The 20,017-nt window shown below is 46.4% G+C and overlaps 1 protein-coding gene across 1 annotated transcript; it reads right to left on the bottom strand.

The window, feature by feature from the left end:
- Positions 1 to 8,989: 8,989 nt before the first annotated feature.
- LOC149333478 (uncharacterized) lies at positions 8,990 to 19,303 on the bottom strand. Its single transcript, XM_089556063.1, has 5 exons — positions 19,205 to 19,303; positions 17,288 to 17,439; positions 16,412 to 16,479; positions 10,561 to 10,647; positions 8,990 to 9,111 (listed from the first exon to the last, which is right to left on the bottom strand). The coding sequence occupies exons 1-5, from the start codon at positions 19,301 to 19,303 to the stop codon at positions 8,990 to 8,992; spliced, it is 528 nt and encodes a 175-aa protein (XP_089412189.1).
- Between the last annotated feature and the right edge of the window lie 714 nt (positions 19,304 to 20,017).

Here is a 20,017-nt window from a genome sequence, read left to right as displayed (position 1 = left end):
TCGGTGGTTATGGCGCTTGGCTGCTGACCCGAAACACACGAGTTTGATCCTGGCCGCGGCAGTCGGATTTCGGTTCAGGTGAAATGCTAGACGCTCGTTTTCAGTGCAATGTCAGTGCACGATAAAGAACCTCAATTGGTCTAAACTATCCGGAGCCCTCCAATACGGCGTCCCGCAGAGCAGGAGACGCTTTGGAACATTATATCCCATAAACGCATAAAACCTTGTTATCCATTTAAACTACGCGCGCTGTCTACGTCATCTAACGGCGTACGGGTGCAGCGCAACCGAGCATGACAGAACTGCTGCTTGTGAGATGGGCCGTGTGATCGCTGTACGATGACTTGATAAGGACGGCGAAAGGATCGTGCCGGGGGAGACCGATGAGAGCGCTGCAGGGGCGCAGTCACGCCGCCGGCAGCCGGCTCGAGCCGTCGTGATGCACACGGAAGACGAGGCGGCACGTTACCAGGAAGACAGAAGATGGAAGCGCCGTCTCCGAAGCTGAAATATTTTTTTTTTTTTTTTTTTTTTTTAACGTCTTTATTTCTGCATTTAGTAGGCCGATACCTTGCGGCAGAACTAAGGTGCTTCATGGAGGTTGGGGTGGGGGAGTGGTTAAGGGTGGGGGTGAGGATGGGGGTGGGGGTGAAGGTCGGAGTGCGGGTTGGGGACCGGTGTCCACTTCTTCCTCGAGGTAGTGTCGTCCCGAGGTCGGCTCCGCGAAGTGATGGCCTGGCCCTTCATCTTCCTTGAAGTAGGAAAGAAAAGTTCGCCAGAGCCGGAGTGCGTCTGATGGCCCGATGTGCGATGGCGGATCGACCCATTCCTGCAGGGTTCCAGGTCGAAGCCCGCCCAGGGACTTGAGTGCTCTTTCCCGTACTGCGTCAAAGGTAGGGCAGCTCCACAGGAGATGTTCGGCCGTGCCTCTGGCAGGGCACGTCGGGCACTGAGGAGTCGGGTATGAGCGCGGGTTTATGAGGTGCAACTTCGCTGGTGATAGAAGCTGGCCGGTCTGGGCTCGGCGAAGGAGCACTGCCTCCACTCTCCTTAATGCGCTATGTGGACGGCGATATAGTTGCTCAGGGTTGGCCAAGTGCTGGAGTATGCTGCGACGATAGCGTTGTGCGCGATGCCATGTCTCCGCCCTATCCATATGGGGCGATGACGGGTGCGCAACGTCATCAGGGGGCCAAGAAGCGGAAACGAATGTGGATCCAGGCAAAGGTGCGGAAAGAGCTGCTGCGCGCGCTGCCTGGTGTGCCTTTTCGTTTCCAGTGATTCCTTCGTGTGCAGGAATCCATTTGATAATGACAGTGTAGCCCTCCTCTCGCAGGCGACGGGCTTCTGTTCGAATAGTGTTGAGAACGGCATAGTCAGCTCCCCCTGCGCGGCAGGCGGTGTACGCTGCTTGTGAATCTGTGTAAACATGGTAGGTGCAAGGAGCCGGATCTTGTCTTTCTACTATTCGAGTAATGGCAAGTCGTATGGCCATGAGTTCGAGATTGGTGACGGTGTGTTCCTCGGAAAGCCGTTGAACTACTGAGGTATCTGACACAGAATCGTGACAAGCTATAGCGGCACAATGTTGAAACTGAGCGGCGTCCGTGTATAGTTGGATGGCTCCTTCCTGGGCTAACTTGTATGATGTCTTATCGTGCCGTTTGGCGGCAGCTTTGCGCCTTTGAGGATTAGCCGAACTCATATTCTTTGGTAATGGCATACCATCTACTAAGTCGATCAGTTCCCATGGCGGGGCAGCGGACGAAAGTGGCTCTAAGTTGTCAACGTTGTAGCCTAATGCCCGCAGGATCTGTCGGCCAGCCGCCGTTGTGGAGAGACGGACTCGCTGGGCTAGCGATTGCTGCTCTGCCAGATCCTGTAGGGCATTGATTTTGCTGCATGCGTGTAGGTTCACTACAGGGCAGTACTGCGGCAGACCAGTAACCAGGCGCATCGCCTTGCGATTGATTCGCTCAAGCTGAAGGCGTTGGGTTGCGTTAAGCCGCATGTACGAATATGCGTACAGGATTTTTGATGTTATGAGTGCCAGGGTAATCTGACGGAGCCCCACCTCCTTGATTCCCCATCCACGCGCAGAGACGCGGCGCATAAGGTGTAATGCCTGATGACAGCTATGCATCGTGTTGTGAAGCCAGCTTTTGGCTCCTCCATCCTCGTCAATAAGCATGCCGAGTATACGGATTGTTTGTTTCCGGCAGATAATTGAGTGCCCTAAATGAAGAGAGATAAGTTTGCGTTCGGCCTCGGCTCGTACCCGCGAACCATTTAATACAACCACATACTCGGTTTTTTCGGGAGAGGTTTCCATTCCACACTTCTTGATGTATTCATGGACGGCATTAAGGCCTGTTTGTAGGGCTAGTTCTTGCTCTGCAGGGGACCCTGAATTAGTCCACAACGTTATATCGTCCGCATACACGGCAAAATTAAGACCGGGTATCGACGACAGCATTGGCGGGAGACCTGACATAGCAATGTTAAAAAGAGCCGGTGATATGACAGCGCCTTGGGGGACACCTGTTTGGTTATGTTGCCATTCACCCTGAGTATCTCCAACCATTACCGAGAAAGTTCTTTCTGCAAGAAAGGCTTTCACGAAGCGGTAGAGGTTGCCGCATATCCCCACTTCCTGTAGCCGGCGAAGTATGGTCGAGTGGGGCACGGAATCAAACGCCTTTTTGACGTCTACCCCAACAACCACTCGGAGCTGTGCGCTGCTAGGGTATGCGAGAACGTCGTTATAAAGCCTTCTGAGAATGTCTTGGGCACAGAGCCCTCGACGAAAACCTACTTGCATAGGAGACAGGACGTTGTACTTGTCTAAGTACCATTCAAGTCTTCTTAGAGCCATACGTTCCATGACCTTACAAAGGTTGGACGTCAGCGATATTGGCCTGAGGTCTTGTAATGTTCGACTTGGCTTGCCAGGTTTTGGAATTGGTATTACCACTGACTTCTTCCAGGCAAGAGGAAGATCACCGTTGGCCCAGTACTTGTTCATCTCTTTCAAGAGGGCAACTTTATGTGACTTGGGAAGGTTCAGAAGTGTTGAGTAGCGTATACCATCCGGCCCTGGGGCGCTATTGTGATTGGAGTCATACAGAGCTGCCTCCAGTTCGTCTAACGTGAAGGGAACGTCGTAATCGTTTGATGTACCTGATACGGGGTCCGCAGGCAAGACATCTGCATTTTCAGGTTGGGGAAAAAATACCTTCCCTGCTTGTATAGCTAACTTCGCCGGGGAGACATTCAATTTCAAGGCCATGCATTGGGCAGGGGAAATTGGCTTCTTGCGTCCAAGGATAGCTCGAAATATGTGCCAGGCCTTCGATAAGTTAGCTGCTCCATTGAGTGAGTGGCACAGCAGCTGCCAGTCTTGGAGACCTAGCTGCAGAGTATACTTCTCAACTTCTTGACTGATGCGAGTGAGAGCACGCCTCCGATGGGGTGTCCGGCCTGATCGGCGATACGCCTTGAGAGCCCGAAGCCTACGATTCCACAGATTCAAAAGGTGGGAATCCGGCTTTGGGGCATCAAACTTGACTGAAAGCTTCGTTGTAGCTTTCTTCTTGGCATCGCTGATCTGAGTAATGAGCTCGTCTAACCCTGTGGGAGCGTTCACCGTACCGAGCATTCTACGAAAATCGTCCCATGAGACGTGCTCCTCTATTCGACGGCGTTGTTGCCGCTGTAATGACTTTCGCCCTCGAGGAGCCCATGAGACCACCACGGGATAATGATCACTGCCCATGACATCATCAGCCCTCGACCATAGGATCTCACTGGGATGAGACACTAGTGTCAAGTCGGGGGAAGTGTCTTGTTGACCTTTGTGCTGGCCAAGGCGAGTAGGTAGCGTGAGGTCGTTGGCTATGGTCAGTTTTGCTCTGACAATTTGCTGCCAAAGGTGCCTTCCCCTAGCATCTGAGTGATGATATCCCCAGCTGCTGTGCATGGCGTTAAAATCACCCCCAACTACAACGCGATCCTGGGGATATATCCTTAAGAAGTGTTCTACAAAAGACATATCTACTCGATATGTCGTAGTACCGAATGATCGCGCATAGATTGAAAAAACTAAGGCTTGTTGGTCGCCATCTAAGCTAAGGCGTACTCCCGCTACCTCCTGCGTCTGCGTGCACCACGCGGAAGTATCTAGTTCAGTGTGGGCCGTGCGCGACAGAACAAGAACGCATGCCTGCCCATTGGCTATTGGAGGCGCAGATCGCGATCCTGGCCCGGGACGCCGGTGCTCTATGGAAGGGGTGCAGTAAGGTTTGTACCCTATTAGATTGGGCTTATTAATGCCAGTCTCCTGAAGCAGGACAGCTAGAGGAGGCGTTGGCGTGATGGACAGTCTCCTCTGAAGTTCCGCTTGTTTGCGACGGATTCCCCGGCAGTTCCATTGCAAGAACCATATAGGAGAGTCCGAAGCAAAAATGTCATGTGGTTTCGCGCTAATTCCTGCCATTATTAAACTGAAAGGTACGCGAAAGTGAAGATGATGTGTGCCCAATTTCGGGCTCTTGATTCGGAGAAACCTGTGACATTCCCAAGAGTGGGAGCATACGCTTGATCACCTCGGCAGTGACCAGTTCGATAATGCGCGTGAGCTGGTTTTCATCTAAGTGTAGCGTACGCGAACTATCTTTTGCAAGATTCGTTTGCGCGTCGCGTTGCGTATCACGGAGTGTTTCAGCGTAAGCCCGATGAATGCGCGCTTGCTTTGGTGCCATCGCGGTATGCTCAAAAACTGCGGTTAGAGATGAGGTGGCATTCCTTTGACTATTGCTCTCAGATTGTGTGGAGGGCTTGTGCGCGCCTTGCCGTTTACTTTTATGTTCGCTGTCTCGTGTCTTCTGCTTCGGCTGACTTTGTAGTGGAGGGAAGTCCTGATTAACAAGCACAATTGACTCCGAGGCTGATTGCTGTGTACTGACAGGGCTCTTGGGCGCCGTCGTCGACACCGTTTGGTTACCACGTAGAATCTCGGCTTGTTGTTTGCGTTCTTTTCGTCGCGATACTCGGATACGACGGAAAATGCCATTCCTCAAGGTTTTTGTGGCCTGCCGCCGAGCAGGGCACTTTGGGTCCGTGGCTACGTGGGGACCTCTGCAATTGCGGCATAGTGGTTCCGTCGGACAAACCTCGAGGTTTCCATGTGCAAGGCGACCGCAGTACGAGCATCGACGTTGGTCGACCATTGGACACGAAATTGCCCTGTGTCCGATTTTGTGACAGGTCTCACATATGATAGACTTCGGGTGATAAGGTGTCACCGGAAGCAGTATGCTGTACAGATGAATTTTTCGGGGAAGTCTAGAGCCCTCAAACGTGATTAGAGCTGCTCCGTTCTTGCCCATAGGCCTGGCGTTTATTATCCTGCACGAGTAGCACGTGAGGTTTGCCATGAGCTGTTCGCTTGTTAACCCGTTGGCACGATAAATGACCCCGCGTATCTGGCCGGGGCGTATGGTTTCATAAGCTTGGATAGGTGTCTCCTTTCCAGAAATTAGGAGAGACTGCAGTCCAATCAGATGGTCTCTGGCATGCATATGCGATATGTCGACAGCAAACTGATTGCTTCGTTCAAGGGGCCGTACTTGAAAGCCAGAGTGAAAATGAATTTTCCGAAGCTCATTAGCAACAGCTTCGTGCAGCCAGTGTGCGGGGAGTGTCCCTAGTTGTCCAGGTGAGGTTAGCTTAATTATCACAGTGTATTTAACACTGATTGGATCGGCGGCTGCGGCCTTGTTCTTTCGCCTAACAGGCTGCCAATCATCTTCTTCAGTATGATCATTATCAGCCAGTTGATCGATTCTGCCCATAGGGGTGACTATGGACGCTGAGGCACAGCCTAGCGATCGATAATGCGCATCCGTGAAGCGAGCATTTATAGCTATCTGCGAGTGGGCATGTTTTACGCCGTGTCGTTTGTTCTCAAAGCGAGTGCTTTCTTGAGCCATCCGCGAGGTGCCTGACCCCATCCTAGGTTGCTTGGCAAATTTCGAAAACGGAAAAGTGCAAGATCCTACCTCGGAAGGGGCGCTTCCCGGCTTGTTTTCCGTGGAAAGAACAGAGAATGGGTTGGAGACAGGTATCGTCGCAACCACTTGAATGGCTTCGTCATCTGCCATGCTTTCGTCGGCGCCGAGCACGGCGTCAGGTTGGGCCGCGTTATCTGTGCCGCTGCAAAACGATGTTACCGCGGCGTCTTGCCGAGGCTGCTGCGAAGCCATGTTGGCGGCTTCGGCGGTAGGCGTATCCGATGCATCCGGATGGTTTCCTGGGGTAGTCGTTGACGCGGAAGCGTTGAAACCGTCGTCCACAGGTGGAGAGGAACACGATGGGGATGGCCCATTCATTTTTGGGAGCCTAGCCCAAAAACGTCCGGGCCAAAAAGCTTCAAAAAGTCGGAGCGATGCGAACGTGCGTCTGTTCGAGACGGCTGCTTGCAGCGCCACCGCTGAAATATCTGTTTGGCACAAGTAGCTGTTCCGGGGGGAGCCTTATTCCTTGAACAGATTCGAGCCCTACCTCCCCTTCCCCTCCTTTACCTGTGCCGCTTGTTCCCATTGGTGCCCCGGTGTGGTTAATTTGCTGCGCTCAGGTCATTGCGGCCACTTTGTTGTATTCCGAGCATTGCGCTCTCGAGACCGTAGGCCGCATGCCCTTCTCCGCCGCTACCACCACTGTTGTGGCCGTTTGAAACCATTGGTTTAGTCAGGAATAAACCGGTCTCACTCGTTGGGAGAGACTATAGCTCAGCCGAATTTTTGGTCTACGTTTTCTAATAAATCCAGCTTACAGGAAGAAAGCATATCTGCAACTGAGTCTATCCTTCGATATCAGCAGCAAATAAAGCGTACTGCGTTCTTCTGAACTCTTTCTAATTAATTCTTTAAATAATTCTGTTTACGACTCCATACTACTGACGCATACTCAAGGCCTGGCCTCATAAAAGCTTTATATGCAATTATTCTTACATTCCGTGTAGCAGGCTACAATTTTTTTTCTCGAAAAACATAACCTGTGGTAGGCTTAAGAACATATTTCTTCTATATATGTGCCCCAATTTAAATTTTGTGTTATTGTGATTTTTAGATATTATACTGATTTACGTTTACCAAACGTTTGTCACAAATGAAAGATGGGAACCAAAGTACAGTCTTTGTTGTAATGTGCGTTTATGCTGATTTGGAATAATTTATATCCATGTTTCATTTTCTGCACCATTCGCCTAATGCCTGTAAAGAGCTAGTAATTCTAAGCTGGTCGTCCGTGTTTCTAACTGTAGAATAAATTAAGCAGTCATCTGCGAAAATCTTTAGTCGTACATTTGGTTCCATGACAGCAGCGATATCACTAATATACACCAAAAATAACAGTGGTCCAAGAACAAAACCCTGCGGAACTCCTGTAAGCAATGCTAATGAGCCGGACACATTGCCATCCATTTTGACCACCTGATTACTATTGGTTAAGTACGTTTTAATCCATTTTACAATTTCATAATGGTTTCAGCTGTTTACAATTTAAAAACCAATTTATTTTGCGGCACTTTATCAAATGATTTGTCAAATTCTACAGCTATTACGTCAATCTGCTGCTTCGAATCAGTCGTCGTCGCCAACTCATGAATTGTCTCTACAAGTTGTGCAGTGGTGGAAAGGTCTGCTCTGAATCCGTGTTGGTGAGGGTAAAGTAAACAGCTTGTTTCTAGGTGATGAAAGATCTGCTCCGCTATAATATTTTCCATAAGTTTACAAGCAATCCATGTAAGACATATTGGCGGCAGTTATTTACAAGTTCTTGGTTGCCCCTTAAAACACCGAAATTACTTGTTCATTGCGCCAGTCTTCTCTGCACAGAATGGGTGTGCAAAGGTTTTTGAAAAATAAGTTTAAGGTGTCGCGACGACCACTCGGCATATCTTCAGAGAAACTGGGTTGGTATGTTGTCTGGTCCATTGGCTTTTTCAGCATCCAAATTGAGGAGCTGCTGAAGTACACCCTCCTGCGAAATTATGACGTCATTCATTTGGCTAGGCAACAACCCTCCTAAATTAAGGTCTATGTCATCTTAGGTTCCGGTTAATAAGGACTGGAGAAAGGGATTAAGGTAATCTACTGTATGCTCCTTTGTTATCAGTACCTGATTTTCGTTCTTAATCTCCTGTATTGTCTCCTTTCGATCCCTAAAGTATCGTTGAAACTTTTGCGGCGTCGTTTTGAGGAAGCAGCTAAGCGTTTAATCGAAGAACTTTTTTCTTAGCTTCTTTGATTCTAGTAGCCTCGAAGAAGACCGCGGTCCATAGGCAGTACCCAATATGCACCTGTCCCGTCGTCTTCTTTTCTTGTGTCCCTGTTCCTGCGCTGTTTTTTTTCGAGATGTACCAACTCGGTCAACCCGCCATTTTATTCAATATAGACACGTGTTTGGCAGTCGCACCTTATTTAGTAACCACCCAACAGGGCGAGGAATTTTCAAAGCGCGGTATAGCTCCGTCCACCTGAAAGAGTTTAACTTGCCAAGTTCAACTGCTAGCGCTCCTGTCCCAATGATGAGAGAAGCCACATTGGGTTGGGCTTGCACGTGATAATAGCATATCTGCCCTCTTGGTCAAACCTCCATTACATTGTTTCGCTGGAGTGACGTTGCCAAGTTTTCTTGCTCCAGGTGGCACAATATTAATCGAAGACGGCAATACTTCACCGGGCACCGTAAAACCAAGTCTACGTGATGCCAACGGCAGTTGCAAAGTCCGGCTTCTAAAACTAGTCTCGCATTCTTGGTATATTGAACCAATCCTGAAATTTACTTTTCAAGTAGGTAATAGCTTCTTTGATTGGCTAACTCTTCGGCTTCGCCGAACTCGTCATGACAGACGTGAGGAAATCAGCACGACAAATCAACTCTACCAAAAGTAGTGGTCCTCAGGAGAGCATATTTTATTTTGTTTTGCTTAGAAGTTGCAGATTTTTTTGTCGTAATCCAGAAAGCGCACTTTGCATGTGTCTTCGTACTGCTGCTGGCAGTCAGCAGGGATGGAGTCCGCAACTGAGCGGTCTGCCCACAGCATGCAGACTGAAAGAAAATAAAACTTCGCTTAGAAAACTGTAGAAGCATTATGTTTTAGCGACTGCTTAGACACTATCTGACCCTGGGATATCCTCGCCGGTGAATGTCCTTATCATAAGCTTTGTTTATTTTATGCTAGCTGGTAAATTTATTTCACTTTAACTGAAGAAATGTTTCCTTTCATGTAACAACGAAGTCTCCCCCTTCCCCACTAATATATACGGTTCAAGGTGTGCTATCAACGCACCAGCGATAGCTGCTTCCTTGACCACATTGCACAAGCGAGGTCTCTAACATCTAGTCCCGAGCATTTTATAACAAGCAATAACACAAACATTAGACATAGAATGCGTGAAAACCAAAGCAAAATAATATATCACTGGCTTTTAGAAAAGCCAGCTCGACCGAGTAAGAGCTCCGGATGAAGCCGCAATCAATTTTTTCGGACATTTCTATCTACCTGCCCTCTCCGGCTGATTATCAGAGCTAGATTTAGTTTGGGCCAAATCTTAGCTAGGTGAGGTTTCTATGTTTTGGCGCATTTTCTCCAGCCCGTATTAGTTAATGTAAAGAAACGAGCATTGGAAAATATTCAGGCAGATGAAATGTCCGGAACTCCGACACCATTGCGAAATGAAAGTTTCAATAATAGGTGGAAATTATGTTCAAGAAACACCCCAAGCTCCGTATGTTCATTGTGTTATTATCAGTTATATTTACTTGCTTGTTTGGGCCAATGTTAAGGGGAATTCCACTGAGGTGGAGTGTGCTGCGCAATAAGCAGTAGTTAGGCGCTCTGGTTAGATATAAGTGTCAATGTTGACCACTCAGCTGACGGCGAAATGCGAAGCAAGAATGTTGCATCACTGACAGGACTTTTTCAATTGCAGCATACACAACAATTTTCAATATGCTTTAAATATAATAATGTAATATTTTGTGAATGTAATTTTGTGTTAACGACTGGTCTGACATACATTCCGTACTACTAGGAAGAATAACGGCGCAGGCAATTCACCTGAAATGCTACGCAACATAGTTATTTTCCTCTAAAGAGGCAATAGTTCGTCAGTTGTCTGCGCTGCAAAATATTCCATATGAAAAAAGGGCCGCTTATATAGGAAGGTCTGTTGAGCGTACTCCACCTGTTGCTCCAAGAGGCTGGCTAGCTAATATTCTACGCAGCGGAGCCACGTATGCTAACCCGCAAAGAAATCCTGGGAGGTTAAGTGTAGGGCTTCGGAGACCGCCGTGCACATTACCGAATATTCTTTACATTATGAAGTAAATTTTTGTCAATCCCAATACGTCTTTTGAAGATTCCGCATTATATCCTCTTTAGTTTTCTTTTATAAAATTGGCTAGCACTTCGTAATTGAGTTTGGCGGGTTTTTGAACAAAAGTTTTCAATAATATTTGCTGCATTGAACACTGTTCGATCCGAGCCAGACTTACGGTTCTCTCCATGGTAGGGTATACTGGCCACCAAGCAGTTTTCGTAGTTGCTGTAATTGTAGTACGCTGTATAGGGCGTTGAAAAGTCTGAAAATAAGTGAAACACCTGGTTATTATGTTGAGGTCCATTCATATATGCAGGTGTTCGCGCAGACGTTAACTTGCAAGTTTTCAATAAGAAACTCGGTATCAAGAAAGGGAACAAGAAAGAGGTATTCAAGCAGATATGCATGATTTGACCATTGCGGCCGGGCATGTAAATACGACACCAAAAGTATACGACGCCAAATTGCAGCCACTAGAGGAAAAACTTTACACATTAGTGCCTATCTAGGGGTTTCGCAACTGGTAGAAAATATTTATACTTGTAATGTGTAAAAAGCATAATTGAAATGCGGTAACTGAAAAAAATGACTGGCGCACTTTTATGAAAGGTTAATATTATGAGGCTGTTCCATGGCCACTGAAAGAAATGCACTGTATCCAACAATCCGCTCGGCTGGCTCGCATCACTGAAATATCCCCCGAGCTATTTGCACTTTGCCAATGCCCGCGGCCAATCGTTGTCGCTAATTTCACGCACGTGTTGCCGCGCTCATCCAAGCCTGCTTTTGATGCGCAGTTTTTATCCTTTTACACAAGTGCAAAACAAGTCCTATGCTTCTGAAACTCTTCAAATTTTGTTTGCTTTTCCGGCTTGTTAGTTTTCAGACCGGTACTGTAGAGTAGCTGCAGCTATTAAATATTTGTTCACTGTAACTACGAGTGGCGTACAATGAGTTTTGGTTTTAAAGCAGGTAGATTCAATGAAAGAACTTATAATTAACAACATTTACAACAACTACCTTACACTCGGCATATTTATTGACTCTAGCAAAGCTTTTGACCGCCTAAATCATCAAATATTATTACACAAACTGTTTGCATATGGCTTACGTGGTGTATGTTATTCGTTGCTTGAATCTTATGCTGAATTCCAATGGCAGATCGAGACCGCTCCGTGGGATCGCGTACGGAGCGCGTCGGAGCGCGTAGCTTCGCCACCTCCCATTTTACGATCGGAATACGAGTGCTCCCTCGGGAGCGCGACGCCAGCGCCGCAGCGGCGAGCCGAGAAACTAGGCGCGCCGCCGGAGCGGACGCCATGCTAGCTTCGTTGGCTTCGTGTTCAAGTGCGACAGGAGTTGCGCGAGGCGCGATCACCGCGTTGACAGACGCCGTCTCGGCGAAACAAAAAGGAGGTAGTACGAAGGACGTAATCTAAAACCAAAACCAAAGCGTATGTACAGGATGGTCCACTCTCCGTGAACACGCGTGTATGCGGCCGCGGTCTTCGGAGAGCCAGTGAGCCTGTCCCTGCCGTTCACGAAAGAAGTGGCGGACGACGCGCAGGCAAGTCGCTCGCTGCTCGATTTTCCGGCCTTGCGACTGCGAGACGCAAGCCGCTGAGCCAATCAGCGAGACAGTCGAGCTTTCGGCAACGACGCCGCCCGCGGACACGCCGAGCGACGAACTGTGCTGCCCCCCGGCCAACGTTTCTCCCTGGCTGCCGTAGTCGTCGCTAAGCCTAACTGTTTTTCATCGATGCCGCACCTGAGGGCGCTTCGGAACTGGCCAGCGCTGTAGTAAAGGTGCTACCAGCGTCACCGTTTTACTGTGTTCCTCATCTCATAATAAAATAAAGACATGATTGATTTCTGCGACGCCTCCAAAAGCGGAGCTAGCAGACAGCAGGCCAGCCGCACTGGCCATCAGGAAGAAATTTGCTTGTATCGCAGTTATCACTTCTACCAGCAACTCGGTATTGGCCAACGATCCTCAAAAATGATAAATTTTTTACATTCATCTACTCCAGGGCTTGTTATGAACGCGAACAAAGAATATTAGCGCATTTTTCTGACGCCGGCGGCAGGCATACAGGCCGGCAGCTTCACACTCGCTGTCCGTTTCAGACGAATCTTCACTGCTGGACTCTGAGCTTTCAGTGTCCGAGTCGGAACTGTCACTTCCATGAGGCAAAATTAGTGCCGCACGGCTCGAAGCAAGATCATTGCCGTCCACTGTTGACTGGAAAGTGCCCGGCTGTCCTGGCTCGCCCGGCTCGCCACGTAGCGACGACAGGAACGAAGCGGCTGCTGCTGGTCGCGACAGGAAGCAGACGCGGGGGAAAAGAAAACGTCACGCGAGGTTCCGGTCAAATCCGCCGATTTCGGCGGATCAAGTTTTGCTGCTCCGCGGAGCGATCCGGGATTTACGCCTGATCCCGATCTGCCATTGGAATATACAACTCGCGCTCCCATTTTACCATTGGAATACGACTGATCCAAAACGAGCAGAAAAACTTGATCCCGATCTGCCATTGGAATTCAACATTACTTATGTGACCGCCGGCACTGTGTTTCTATTGACAATATCTGCTCGTCTTTTCAAACAGTTACCTACGGTGTCCCTCAAGGTAGTGTTCTGGGGCCGTTTTTGTTCAATGTATATATTAATGACGCTGTTGAAAATAGAAATACTGCATCATTTGTGCTTTATGCTGATGATATGAGCATGTTTGTTTCTGGCAAACATATTAGTGCTGTTCTAGATGAAGCTCAATATGAATTGCTGAAAATTTGTGATTGGTCCAATCTTAATGGACTAAAAATTAATACAACTAAAACTAAAGGTGTGCAGTTCAAAGCCAGAAACAAACATGTGGACATAAACCACCCTCTTGTACTTGGTGCTGAAGTGATAACAATAGTTGATAAACGTAAAATGTTGGGTGTAACCTTCTCCGCTGATATGACGTGGACTACTCATATCGAATCATTATCAAAACACCTATCAGCAGCAGCAGGTGCAATGTCACGATGCCGGTAGCTCCTGCCAGTGGAAGCCAAACTCCAAGTTTACCACGCTCTTTTTCCTTCTCGAATTAATTACTGTTCACTTGTGTGGGCTACAACGAGCCTTAAGAATCTCTGCATTCTTCATCGTTTGCAAAAGAAAGCTTTGCGCTACATTGGCAATCTCCCACGACTAAATGCAACCGGCCAGTTATTTACAGACTTTGGCATTATCAATGTGATGACTGTCTTTGAATTCCGCTTAGTCTACTCGTTGTTGTTTTCAAGTGAAGATTTTAAAGCATTTTTAACCGCTTCTTCTTGCTTAACTACCCAAACAAGTGATCCCCGAACCCGTGCTTCAGACATGTGGTTTCTACCGCATCGTCGCACGGGATACTTACTGCAATCACTTGCATACCAGGTTCCCTTTGTGCTGAATAAACATGAAAAACTGCGTGCTGATTTCACTAATTTTACTCGGAGACAAGTTCGCGAATATTTCGTGAAACGTTGAAACAATCCTTTTGATGCTTTTTGATTGTATCCCTCTGGTAATACCATGAGATTGCACTGTTATTTCGGTAACCACATATATATTCTTTATACCTGGGTTTATACCTGCGTTTATACTGCGTTTATATTGCGTTTATACCTGCGTTTATCCCTGTGTTTATGCCTGTGTTTATGCCTGTAATATGTTCCATGTAAAGCAGCTTCCTGCTAAAACTGTCGTCTGCTGATGTATGCGAGGACCCTCGGCACTCTCAAGCAGTGAGAAACTGCTTTTTCGCTGAGGTGCCCCCCAACCTAAAGTTGGAAAATAAACATTGAATTGAATTGAATACTTTTGGTATTGGTGTTTCTTGATTACAAATAAGTCTTCTAAATATTTCCTAGCTGGACAACAAAATTTTGTAATAAGGGAGTAATTACTCATTGCCATCCACCTGATCGCAGCCATACGGCTACAAAGGAAAGCTATACAGCTTTCTTAGAAACTTCTTAGTTAAAGAAAGATTCATCCTGGTCCGGGGTCAATGTAAATGTGTAATTACTCTCTCATTAGAAATCTGCTCCACCTTGGGGGATTAAAAACATTGGAAGAACAAAATTTTCCCTTGTAATGTTTGTTCGCATATGTTGAATTCTGTCGATTGCAGTTTTCCGTGCACGCGGTCGTACTCAAACGAGGGTGGCTCTTCAGGCACCAGTGTATCACTGTGCTTTTGACCTCAGGCCTAGCACCGAGCCCACCCCCTTAGATAAAGGATCAAACGATTTGTATGAGCTTCGTACAAATCGACAACATCGTGTAACAACCTATAATATAGCATCCGTCATTTAGAGGCTCCGCGTCTGACCATAACGTGAGCCGTTTGATCGTGCCTAATTTCCACACTCATTTGTGATGAAACCACGACCTGTTCCGCGCTGGATGAAGCATATTGCCACTGGAGCGAACACTACTCATAAACCTGCGCACACCGGAAAAACGTTGAAGTCAAACTTTAGGATTGGCTGTAGTTTAAAAAAAATGCACAATAGCCAGAAAGTTGCCGCGGATGCCTAAAAAGGGAGCATCGCTCATTAGTTTTGCGCAGTATTATTTCAGATGCAAGAGTGCAATGCACATTCGCGCTTTTTTTACAAGCCTTCAGCGACAACTATTTAATATGCTCAGAACGAGCTTAATATACAGGTTGTTTCACCTAAGACTTTCTGCAATTTTTAAAAATAAGCTATTTGAATTAGATGCGCGCTTTTTCTGGCATAGCATTGTCAGTGGTGTAGTACATCATAATTCAACTAAGACGTGCTAACTAGCAGGCTTGTTAACCAATATTTAATAGTTAACTTTTAAACTATTATCGTTCGGCTCGTTAATTATTGAGAAGCATGTAGCCCACCGTAAGTAATGTCCATATCCGTTTTTAGAATTTCGAGAGCACGATTATCCTCGGCGCTGTGGCCCAACAAATTTTGGCTATTTCGACGAGTTAGATTCACTGGAGAGGTTGCTTTGCCTGCAAGCTTCTCAAACCGCATGTATTTTGGCGCGATGTAGGCGAAATTTGTTGGGCCACAGCGCCGAGGATAACCGCGTTTTCGAAATTCTAAAAACGGATATGAGTATTACATACAGTGGGCTACATGCCTCCCAATAATGAGCCCAACGATAATAGTTTAAAAGTTAACTATTAAATATTGGTTAACAAGCCTGCTAGTTAGCACGTCTTAGCTGCATTATGATGTACTACACCACTGACAATGCTATGCCAGAAAAAGCGGGCATCTAATTCAAATAGCTTATTTTTAAAAATTGCAGAAAGTCTTAGGTGAAACACCCTGTATACAGATAGAGAGAAACTTTGGACAGATAAGGGTGCCGCTGTGTGCATTATTATAGTTTGGAGCTTAGAATATATAAAAAGCAATAAAAATCACTGTATTCTAATGCGTGAGCATTGGACGAAGCATGTTGCGGAGAAAGCGAAGCCCTTGGTCAAGCTCTAGGAGGGAAGACCTAGGAGTTAAGCCCTGAATACCGGTTTGTGAGCAAAAATCGCAATTTACGAACCATGGTAGCCGGCAGCTAAATCAATCATGGGTCACGAGAGGTAGCCGCACAGAGCCACCTGGGTCTCACAAGCCCCACCGATAGCAGCGCCTGCCTTTACAGGGCAGTGGCGCTTTTCTTAACAGCGGCACCACTGCGCCAGCAGTGGTAGGAGGTGGCCTTGAGATTTTTAAATGTAAAGTAGAGAATAACCGACGTCGCGGTGTTACAAGATGGCGATAAAAACGAAGGCGCCAAGAAAGGAAAATAAAAGAAATTTAAAAAAAAATTGGCGAGTAGTCAGCGTGCTTCGGAACACCGACCACTCATGCATTTCTGTCGTGTCACTAAAGCAAGAACCATTAAGCGTTTTTTTTTACTGCGGTGTAGTAAAAACTTTTTAGAGGCGCAAAAAGCATTGTTTTATTTATTAGAGGGAGCAAAAATCTGTACGCACCATGATCGACGTAGAAGGTGAGCTGATCAGGAACACTTCCAGGCGATATATCGAACGTGGCTGTTTTTCTGCAAAGCAGAGTAAAAAAAAAAGCAATAAATTTTTTCTTGAATTTTTTTTCACAGAGTCAGGCGTATTTTCCTTTGTTTGCAAGTGTTTGCCCAATAATAATTTACTCTCAAAGTGGCCATAACTTACATTATCGAATGTGTTTACTTTGAAGAAAAAATCCTTCCTCTTCAGCTCATAGGTCAATTTTGGATTATATTAAGAATGCTTTTAAGTTTTCTTATGCTTCGCAGTTCGTTCCAATGCATAGTTCTTTATTTCATGGCAGATTTTTAATTTCTTGGAAAGGAATGAGAACCGCAAAATCCTTACACCGTTGCAAAGGTGCGCTTTTTGCCTTTTGACCAACAACCTATTCCTGAGAGTGCTAAGTTCAGTTGTACTGACTGAGGAGCTTTAGTATCGTGTTCAGGGGGCAGAAGCCACACAGTGTTCGAGGAATTTCAGAGCTTTGTTTGTAAAGCGTTACCATCAAGGCACTCATTGGGATCCTTTCACAGAAATTCCCAATGAATGTTCTGCACAATACCCACTAAGTCTTTACTTGTGCGTAGTTAACCTCGGCTACAATGAATTAGTGAAAAGCGGAAGAAAACATCGCAATGATAGGACTCGAACGTTAGCTGTCAGCTGATAGTGTTAAAAATATGTAAGTGTTCCTACGGATGTAGCAAATAAAGACACATAGTGTGCCCTCCTTGGAAAAGCAGAAATATTTTCCATGAAGAGAGACAAATTCTCACCGTGCTTAATAAACAAAAACTTAAGGAGCAAGTAAGCCTATGTATGCAAGGCATAATGTCTCACCTTTCATCTCCATCTAGGCCCATAAAAGTCCAGACATATGTGGCCACCATGTGCTTCGGGTCGAAACGCATGGCGTCGGATATCAGACACCTGAATTGTGGGTTGCTGCTTGATGTGTAAATGGCGAACACGTGTCGCAGCGAAGCTATCGTCTGCGCAGAAAAGAACATTTGAAGTTTAATTTGGAGTTTAGATGGGGCGAGTTGACTGTTTTGCCACGTCGTTTTCCTTCTCCATTTTCGGAGAGGTATAACGTGTAAACGCAATAATTTAGCCTAATCAATAAATAAAACGTTATCTTGTCGTCCAAAAAGAACGCTACGCAGGTGTGCCGCCGATTGGACATCTCAGAAAATTGTTCCTTAGTAGCTATGTGACCAACTTGTCATTGCTCCTAAGCTGTCAAATCGAGAATGATCAAATCTAAAAAAATGGCTACATATTTTCTTTCTCCAAGTCAGTCATTGCTACTGCAGACTCACTGTCGCAAGCTTCGGTCGTTTTCATGCCGATTGATCTTGGGAAGATAAACTCTCACGAAAACGAAACAAATAAGTTGAAAGTTTCCGCACATGCCGCCAAGCTCGTGTCCTGTGTGCGTCTTTTATGCTCGTACCAATTGTTGTTGATAGAATTCATTAAGGAACAGCCCAGCAAGAAGTACTCCTAAGCTATCTACTTAGATCACAGTGCTTCTGCGACCGCTTTTCAAGCTGGAACGCCGGCTGCCGAATGCCTCTAAAGTTATGTTGTCTCGTCAGTTTTGGAGCGGCTGTAGCGGGTTAAGCTGAGCTATGAATGTTATCAAAATGAAAAAAGTACTTCACCTTCTTCACAAGGAATAACGACAAGAGCAACTACATTGGCGACACTTGTTGTTGGGCTAGTTGATAGGACATGCTTCTGAACGAACCAGCGCAAAAAACACAACGGACAAGAAAAAGCCGGAACATCAACATGCACACGACGGACAGGAGGGCTGATTGAAGAAAAATCTTGTCATTCCATTCTGCAAAGGTTGATTTCAGATAGGCTGCTAGAAGTTGCAGGAAACCGCTTACTGCAATACCACATTCATTCTGAAAGGATACTGGACCAAACTTGTCAATACAGTCGTCAATGCATTCCAGCTGGTCGTCATGTGGGATAGAATAAAATAAATATTTTGCATCTACAGAAAACCCTAAAAGTGGTTTGTTGTGCTGGGCCTTTAAAAATTCAACCACTTCTCCTGCGTGCTTAACAACGAAAGGATCATCAAGAGTCAATTTTTTTTAGATGAAGCTGCAGAAAGCTGGCAACACATTTTTGCCAGGTGCCATTTTCTGAAACAATGGCTCTTAAGGGAAAGCCAGGCTTGTGCGTCGTGGCCGTAAAGAACATATTTAAGGAAAGTTTTTTGCTTCCGTGTATATCAGCGCCGGTTTGCTGCCGTTTATATCAGCGCTCCTGTCCGTCGTGTTCCGCCTTTTTCTTGTCCGTTGTGTTTTTTGCGCTGGTTCGTTCAGAAACTACATTGGCGGCGATTGCTGTGACAGGCTAGCGGTACTAGCCAGCGCAGCGTATGACTCATCTGCATAATTCTGCCATTATTCCTCGTCGCTCGACAATCGTGACAAGGGTTCTTTAGAAGCGACATGTTGAGAAAAATCGTGAAACTGTTTGCAGGCGGTTAAAAAGTGACAAAAAAGCGCTTCAGCTAAAAATAAAAATCTTACAGACAAAGGTATTTGCTTGTAATTATATTCTTCTTGAAGCTTCGCTTAATTAAATAATCTAAGTGCTTCTGCTCCAAAACGTCCGCTTGAAATTGCATAGAGGTATGTACTTGTTTGTTTTTGGTAACGTTGGAATACGTGAAGTAGAAGGCATCTTTTTGGACTAACTCATAGAATAAGTCTGCCTTCTGTTGCTTACCTTGAAAGCTTGTATGGGGTCATGGGGATGATTGGAGTTCAAGGTGGCGGCCACAGCTAGAGCAGGAAGCAGGCAAACCACGAACCTCTGGAAGCGCATCTCGGAGCAGAACGGGCTGGCGAATGTGGTGAGCACTGTTCTGTGTTCGCGTACATTCGGGTGTTTTATATGCACAGACTCTGCGGATGTTAACTTCCGGGCGCCTACTTCAAGGCGTTCATTCTGATATTTATACCCGTCCGGTGGCGATGCCCTACGGCAGCATCACATCCGCCAGTATCTCTCTGGCTGCAGGCGTTGCGGTTGACTGCGTAATACTGCAGCGGATTTCAATGCATAGAAAGCGGATGGGAACCCTGGTGGCTGAAAGTGACAACAGATTACATTGGCTGCTTTGGAGGGGAGGGGGACTGGAAACATTCCTGAGAGTGGCTCATGCCATCGTTATTAAAAAACAGGTGACGTTGGGCAGCGATAGCACAATGGTATAAAGTTGCGCCGCACAGCGAAGTGGCATTTACCTACTTTTTGATTTCAGTGATTACCGTTCTTGTTTCCGTATATTTAGTTTCTCAGTACTTGCTACGTTATTCAAGTTTGTTGGTCTATACGGAATTCATTTTTATGCATGAGTTTTTTGCGTCTTCCTACAATACCAACCCGGGCCTTCTACTACTGTGTCAAGCAAGGAAATCTGGACAACCGCTTTTACTTTGCAAACCTGCCCCCAAGTGCCACTCGGTGCTGTGGGCTCCAAATCACTGCGGTAATTTGGAAGGTACGGTACAGCCTATTGTTTTTCTAGGTCTTTGG

Source organism: Amblyomma mixtum, chromosome 8 (genome assembly GCF_055824585.1).
Source record: "Amblyomma mixtum isolate Tamu chromosome 8, ASM5582458v1, whole genome shotgun sequence".
Lineage (NCBI taxonomy): Eukaryota > Metazoa > Arthropoda > Arachnida > Ixodida > Ixodidae > Amblyomma > Amblyomma mixtum.
This window is presented reverse-complemented; position numbering and strand designations above follow the sequence as displayed.